Here is a 7,806-nt window from a genome sequence, read left to right as displayed (position 1 = left end):
TTCATGGGCAACAGCTTGCTTTCCATATCGTACTGCCCTGGCTTAAGTTTACCTTGCAATGTCAACACTATTTAGGAGAGGACGTTCCTGCTTCACCTCATAGCGTTGACACAGCACGGAAAGCAGCAGTTATCGGTTAGATTATGAAGACACGTAGTCCTCTTTTATTGTTATTTAGTAATGCATGCATTAAGAAATGATACAATATTTCCTCCGGTGTGATATCTCAAAACACAGGGCAGACCAAGACTGAAAAAACTGACAAAACCACATAATTATAACATATAGTTACAAACAGTGCAACAATACCATAACTTGATGAAGAAGTCCATGAGCACAGTAAAAGTTCGAAGTTTCTCAAATGTCCCACATCTCACGCAGACGGGAGAAGGAAGAAAAACTCTCCCTGCCATACCCGACCACGGTCCGACTCTGAGTCGTCCGAAAACTTCGAGCTCCGATCAGCTCTTCGACACCGAGTACTGAGCGCCATCTCTGTCCAAACGATTCGACCTCCTTCTTGGTCGCCAAAAGCAGGCGAGGCCGGGGATTTTGAGGCCTACCCTCCGAAAGATTCCTGACCACACAGTAACCACGGCAGCGAACGGGTGTTTCAGAAATTTCTCCAGATGTTCCTCTGTGCTTTCACGTCCCTCTCCATCAAATCAGAACTGTCCACGGCCCCTATTTAACAGATACAATATCATTTTTCACTGGAGGGCTGCGCACGCACAGGAGCACTGCTATCTTCTCCTCCCGCATAAACTACTACGCTCGATTGGCATACAGTGTGGCACCAGGGATTGCTTCTGATGGTGGGAGGGATTCTCGGATCTCACTGGACAGCTGCTGCCTGCCTTAAACTGGGCATCCCCCTGGTCAAAAAGGTGCAGAGTCACCACGGTCTGCTTTCCTCCTTGGGTGCCCGTGAATTAGGTAACGCAGACTGAAGACACTGACAGCACAGCGAAAAGAACCAGCTCCAAAACTGGGATGTTGGCATATTCAGATAATGATGACTGGCCTCTCTAATAAACTCCATGATGTCAGTGATGTCTGGAAGACAGCTGAAAGGCTTCACATGGACATAGCCACCCTCCAGCAATCGCATCTGATGACTCAGGAATGCTGAAGGAGAACAACTACATCTTCTGATTGGCATTCCGGATGGTGTTACCAAGCAACCACCAACCCCTGTACTTAAGCCCAAAGTTCAAAGTAAATTTATTATCGAAGTATGTATATGTAACCATACACTGGCATAAGATTTATCTTCTTGTTGGCATTTTCAAGTATAAAAACTAAATAAAATATAATTTATGAAAATCTATATATAAATGAAGATTGACAAACAGCCAATAAACAAAAGAAAACAAACTGTGAGCAAGTAAAAATGAATTGAGAACATGAGTTATAACGAGTCCTTGAAAATAAGTTTGTAGATCATAGATTCAGTTCAGAGCAGTGGTGATTGAAGTTATCCACGCTAGTTCAGGTCTCTATGTAGCTCCCTGTTCCCATGTTTGGGAGCTCATGCAGGTCAAGACTGGAGTGGTCAGCAGCTGTCCACTAAGGAAAACCAACATACACAGCACACACGAACATGGATGATACTTGGTGCAAAGTCCATACTCATGAGAGGCATGGATAAGAGAGGAAAGTCAGAGATTGTTTCCTTTACACAGAGAGTGGCGGGTGTCTGGAATATACAGCCCATGGATGGTGGTAGAGACCAATACAATAGGGACATTTAAAAGGTTCATAGATAGGCAAGACATGGACGTGGGAGAAATGGAGGGTTATGAGTTGGTAGGAGGGAAGTGTTAGATTAACTCCGGAAGAGGTTTATATAGATCAGCATGGCACCATGGACTGAAGGGCCTGTACTGTGCTTTTTCCCAGGACGGGGGAGTCCAGAACAAGAGGGCACCGGTTTAGGGTGAGAAAAGAGAACTGTAAAGGAGATCTGAAGGGTAAGTTTTCATACAGAGCGTGATACTTATCGAGAGCAAAATGTCAGAGGAGGTGGCAGAGGCAGATGCAATTATAACATTTAAAAGACATTTAGAAAGATATATAGATAGGGAGATGCGGTAGCATTGCAGTTCGCGCAATTGCTTTTCAGTGCCAACGATCGTTAGCTGGCGTTTGATTCCCACCGCTGTTCTGGAAGCAGTTTGAAGGTCCTCCCCATGACCAAGCAGGTTTCCTCTAGGTGCTCTGGTTTCCTCCCACATTCCAAAGACACATGGTTAGGGTTAGTGGGCATGCGACGTTTCCGGTGGAAACATGGCGACACTTGCAGGCTGCCCCAGCACATCGCAAACAATTACACAAGTGACCTATTTCACCATGTTTTGATGTTTCAATGTACATGTGACAGATAAAGCTAATTTTCTTCGATCCTTCAGAAGGATATGGGCCTGGTGCAGGCAAATGGGATGAGCATAGTTCGACATCACAGTCATCACAATTCTATGATTCTGGGAAGGAAGACAACACAACCAACGACGATATCCTCCAAACAGTTACAACGCTACTTCTTTCACTTCTTTTACATCTTCTTTTTCTGCTACTGTTGCAGCCTGTGATCTACATTTTGGTGGTGCGTCTTTGGGCCGATTGAGCGATCTGACACTTTGCTGCCCTTGGGTTCCACAAGGCTGTGAGTGAAGCATGCAGCCTGGAAACAGAGCACGGGCCCATGATCGACTCCATTTCTCACTGATCTCGCCAATGAGTGCTGGGGGAAGACTGAAATCGTCGAGGCCAGTGTGGAATGCGAGAGAGTGTTCTGCACTGTCTACTAGCCTCTCACTCGCAGCTGCTGGAGGAGAGTGTCTGGGTGTGGTGGCCTCTCTGTCTCTCGCTCGCTGCTCCCGAGGGAAGGTCCTCGCATTTGAATGTCCTCTCTCTCCTTCAATGCTGTCGGAAGACGGTGTCGGAGCTCTTAGGCAATGTTTAATCGACGCAGTTTGTAGATTGGACTCTAATTCATGTTATGATGTGTTTCTAGCTTCTGTTTGCTTCCTTTTAGTTGCTATTGGGCAGATAACGAACTCTGAGCTGAACTGAAATGCATCTGAACTCTTTCGATTCTGTGTTTATATTCTGCTTTTTGCTCTTTTTTGCGGTTTGCATCGTTTGTTTTGTGTGTGTGGGGGTGGTTTGGCATTTTGTTTGAACGGGCTCCATGGTATTCTTTGTTTCATGGCAGTCTGTGGGGAATATGAATCTCAGGCGTGTATTATACTTAGGTAATAATTGTACTTTGAAACTTCGGATTTTATGTGCACAAGAAATACATAAGTTAGAAACAACCACAACCTAGGAGTAAATATACACCACCTGCACCCACATGCCAAATACTCATGCGCAGTTGCATGGAACTGCAACATTCACATCCCACACGTGCAACCTATGCATGTGGAAATGCAGGTACTGTACAGCACACATAGGCAGGCACATACACTAAAAGAAACGGAACAATGATGCCCATAGGTGAAGAGAAGATGGTGACGCGCAAAGGCCACTCCAGAATGAATATCTGTTATTTGTCAAGCAGGATGCCATGCACAATCCTGATTTGATGGAGACAGACGTGAGAAGCACTGAGGAACATCTGGTGAAACTTCTGAAATGCCTGTTTCGCTGCCGCTGCTACTGTGCGATCCAGAATCTCCGGAGGGGAAGGCCCCGAATCCTTGGCTTTGCCTGTTGCTTGGCGCCCGGGGTCGAAGCGCTCGGTAGAGATGGTGCTCAGTGTCGGAGGGCTTGTCGGAGGCTCGAAGTTTTCGGACTGACTCAGAGTCGGCTGTGGTCAGGTGCTTCCAGGGTGCTGCATTGGCAAGTTTGCAGCGCTGGAGGTTCATGGCAGGGAGAGTTTTTCTTCCTTCTACCATCTGCGTGAGATGATGGGGCTATCGGGACTTTGAGACTTTTTTTTTACTGTGCCCATGGTCTGCTCTTCATCAAATTACGGTATTGCTTTGCACTGTTGTAACTATATGTTATAATTATGTGGTTTTTGTCAGTTTTAGCCTTGGTCTGTCTTGTGTTTTTGATACCACACTGGAGGAACATTGTATCATTTCTTAATGCATGCATTTCTAAATGACAATAAATGAGGCCTGAGTGTCCTCATAATCTACACCCAAGCACACTTGTACAAACGTATTCAACACATGCAACCAAACTGCTCGTGGTCTGTTCTCAGGGGCGATGGCAGAATGAAGGCCGGCATATCCTGAGGCACGCTAGGGACGCCTAAAACCCTCCCTCCACCCCGACGGAATTAAAGCAACCAAATCTTGCGGGAAGGATTCCCTCTGCCTGTATTTTTTTTCGTGTGTGTGCATGCAAATGTTGGTTGTCAGTGTGCCACGGATATTTATTATGCGTTGCAGTCATTTTTTTGCCCAATTGTACGAATACCACTGGCGTTGTTCAGCGTATAGTAAATTAATGCACAAACACCACGCACCCTTCTTAACTCTGCTGCCCAGAGTTTAAACGCATTTCGTGGAGAGGTTGAGCAAATACTTGTCTCTTGGTTTAACTGAAAGAAGCGGTGTGTCTACTTGGTAACATTTCTATCCCACTGAACGACAGTCGGGAATGAAAACTCTGAGACGGCGGTGAAAGTGCACACGCTGTTCACGTGGACCCAGCGCCGTCCCCGTAACCCGGGAAACTAAACAAACTTGGGGCACGGTTCTCATTGACAGGAACCCTTATTGAATATTCGGTTCTCAAACTGCGTCGCAAAGGTTGCCGGTGGGTTTGGGATGTATTTTTTTAAATGTTGACTTTGCAAATTACAAAATTAATCTTTATGGAGTGTACTTCTTTTTCTCTTCCCAGTCATGCCGGCCGGCTGCAAAGTGTTGGACCCGCGGTCTTTCGTGGCGATAAAGCCCCTTCCCTTCCCTCCTGCCCAAGGGCTGAAGGTGCAGGCGAGAAGTCTGACCGTCTACAGGCCCTGCGAGCCCAGCAGGGAACAGGTTTTCCGCGAGAATTACCGCCGGAGGCAGAAGCAGCTGCGCCAGCAGGGCTACCGCTCAGTCATCTGGAAACCGTACGAGGCGATCGGGCAGCCGCTGCGCCTTGGACACACGGAGTTCATCCTGCACTCGCTGGGGCAGCTCGATCAGGTCAGCACAGCGATGGGCTCCCACACTAAACATGACAACGTGTTCACTCAGAGAAAACCGCTCCAAGCACGACAACGTGTATCACACACACAGACAACAATCCCTCACTAAACACGGCAACATACTGTACACATATCCCGACACAACGCAACATTCTTAATTAGCAAGTACTCACTTGTGTTCAGACCATGCATAATAAAAAAGGATTATCTAAGTTTTGACATGATCAAAACTAAGTTTAGGCTGCAGTCTTGCACCAGTTTTATAAAACTTTACGTTTTTCTGTAAAGCCCGTTCTCGCATGTTGTGCCATGTGAAATGAATGATGGATGTCTTTGTTTTGAGAAGATATAAGGCGCTTTAAGTGAAGAATTTCTTTACCTGATTATTTAGTTTATGAATCTCAAGGGAAATCAATCCCCTCACTAATCGCTGCAAGCACTGCTAGAATTAACAGTTAGAACTGACGTGATGATGATTTCACTACAGTACTTGAGTGGTTTTGCTTCGTTTTATCTTTGTCCAGACCGTGATTGATGAGACCATCAGTAGCATGGAGGAACGCCCAGAAGAAGCCAAACACTCCAGCGCAACAACTGTGCCAAAGGAGAATAAGGTGACCTTGAAGAAAATGCTGGGAATTCCTAGCAGTGTCTGCGAAGAGAGAAACAGACTTGATATTTCAAGTCAAAGATCCTTCATCAGAACTGGAAAAATTTTCAACAATAAATGGAAATGGAAAAAAATGAACTGCAGATTCTGATGAAGGGTCCAGACCTGGAATGTTAATTCTGTTTATCTCTCCACAGATGCTGCCTGACTTGCTGAGGGTTTCCCACACTCTTTGCTCATATACTTGATGGAATTGCTGATTTCTCTTGCACTGTCTGGAGTAAGCTGCAGGCCTCAAACTGACGAAAACAATACACAGTACTCCAACATCTATGAAAAAGAGTAAACTGTCAAAGTTTTGAGCTGAGACCCGTTATCAGGACGTGAGTCCTGATGAAGGGTCTTGGCCTGAAACGTCGACTGTTTACTCTTTTCCATAGCTGCTGCCCAACTTGCTGAATTCCTCCAACATTTTTTTGTGTGTTGCTTGGATTTCCAGCATCTGCAGATTTTCTCATCACAGTACTCCAGGTATGGCCTCACCAAGAACAATTGCAATATACTGTCTCAATTCCTATAGCCAGTGCCTTGACCAATGAAAACCAGCGTGCTAAATGCCTTTTTCACCACCCTGTGTGTCTGTGATGCTGCATTCGATGAACTATACATTTCTACTCCTAGGTTCTCCGTTCCATTACACTTCCTGGTGCCCTATAATTCACAGTATAACTCCTAGGCTGTGTTGATTTTCCAAAATTCATCACCTCACACTTATCTATACTGATATCTATTTGCAACTCCTCCACCCACTTCCCTAACTGATGAAGATCCCCTTGTAGTCTATAATCTCTCCTTCACTCGCAACGACACCTCCTCATTTCAGGACATTTGCAAATATGACTTGCTTCCAAGTAATGTATATAAATAATGAATAACAAGGGTCCCAACACTAACTCTGTGGCACATAATTAGTCACCAGCCTTTGTTTCAAGTGCTCCTACTCAAATGTTCACCATCGCCCATCGGCCTCTGAAAGTGCCACTTTTCCTTTCTACCAGAAGTATCACCTGCAGCACTTTGCCTCCGGCTATCACCTCCCAGCCTCTGTTGCTGTTTCAGTGCTTCCCTCCACTTCTGAGCCCATCTGGCAATCACACCCCTCAAAAGGATCCAACTACCACTTGGTTGCTCTTACTCCACCTCAGCTCTTTATACGGGCTATCTCCCTCTGTTCTTTCAGTCCAGATTAAGGGTCTTGACCCAAACCTTGACTACCAGTTTCCCACCACAAATGCTGCTTGGATACTGAGTTCCTCATGCAACCAAGGCAATTAGTACACATTTTAGGAGCTGCATTCCCTCATATCTCCATCTCACAAATCCTCATAGGAAGTAGTTAATAATTAAATGTGAGCACCTCTTTCCTCCGGGTGAACTTTTGACAGTAGCGTATTGGAAAGAGTTGGCTATTGCTGGCTGGCAGTGCTGATGGTTTGCTGGGCAGTTGAGCAGAAGTGTTTTGAGCATGTCCTGTGGCATTTGATGATCTGAATGGGTAACGTCCACAGCCATATCGTGTTATTTTTGACACTTCAGTATTTGTTATTGTTTCTTGGCGCTTTGCAGATAGACTCTGCAAAATCCAAGCGCTTTGCAGATAGACTCTGCAAAATCCAAGTGCTTTGCAGATAGACTCTAAGTGAAAGTTCTGGAGTCCCTTGTTTTCAAAATAGTGCACAGCCCTATTATGCGGTGTGATGAGGAGCAGATTCCGGTCTTCGTACCATCATCTGAAATTAAAGTTATGTTGAAATTGTATAACATGTTCAGGCCAAATTTAGGGGTATTGTGTGCAGTTCTGGTCACCTAACCACAGGAGAGAGATCAATAAGATTAAAGGAATGCAGAGAAAATATACAAGGATGTTGCCAGGACTTGAGAACTTGAGGAAGAGGTTGACTAGGTTAGTACTTTATTTTCTGGAGTGTAGGAGAATGAGCAGAGATTCCGATAGAGGCATACAAAATTATGAGGGGTACAG

At 45.4% G+C, this 7,806-nt stretch overlaps 1 protein-coding gene across 1 annotated transcript in view; it reads left to right on the top strand.

The window, feature by feature from the left end:
* The first annotated feature begins 4,688 nt into the window (after positions 1–4,688).
* The window catches only part of LOC134338487 (coiled-coil domain-containing protein 60-like), an 88,803-nt gene continuing 85,685 nt past the window's right edge, over positions 4,689–7,806 (top strand). Inside the window, exons 1-3 of the mRNA XM_063034332.1 lie at positions 4,689–4,776; positions 4,864–5,153; positions 5,680–5,769. Of these exons, the coding sequence (XP_062890402.1) occupies positions 4,866–5,153; positions 5,680–5,769 (378 nt within the window). The 5' untranslated portion in view covers positions 4,689–4,776; positions 4,864–4,865. The remainder of the gene's footprint in view (positions 4,777–4,863; positions 5,154–5,679; positions 5,770–7,806) is intronic.

The sequence above is a fragment of the Mobula hypostoma genome, chromosome 27 (genome assembly GCF_963921235.1).
Source record: "Mobula hypostoma chromosome 27, sMobHyp1.1, whole genome shotgun sequence".
NCBI classification, from domain to species: Eukaryota; Metazoa; Chordata; class Chondrichthyes; order Myliobatiformes; family Myliobatidae; genus Mobula; species Mobula hypostoma.
This window is presented reverse-complemented; position numbering and strand designations above follow the sequence as displayed.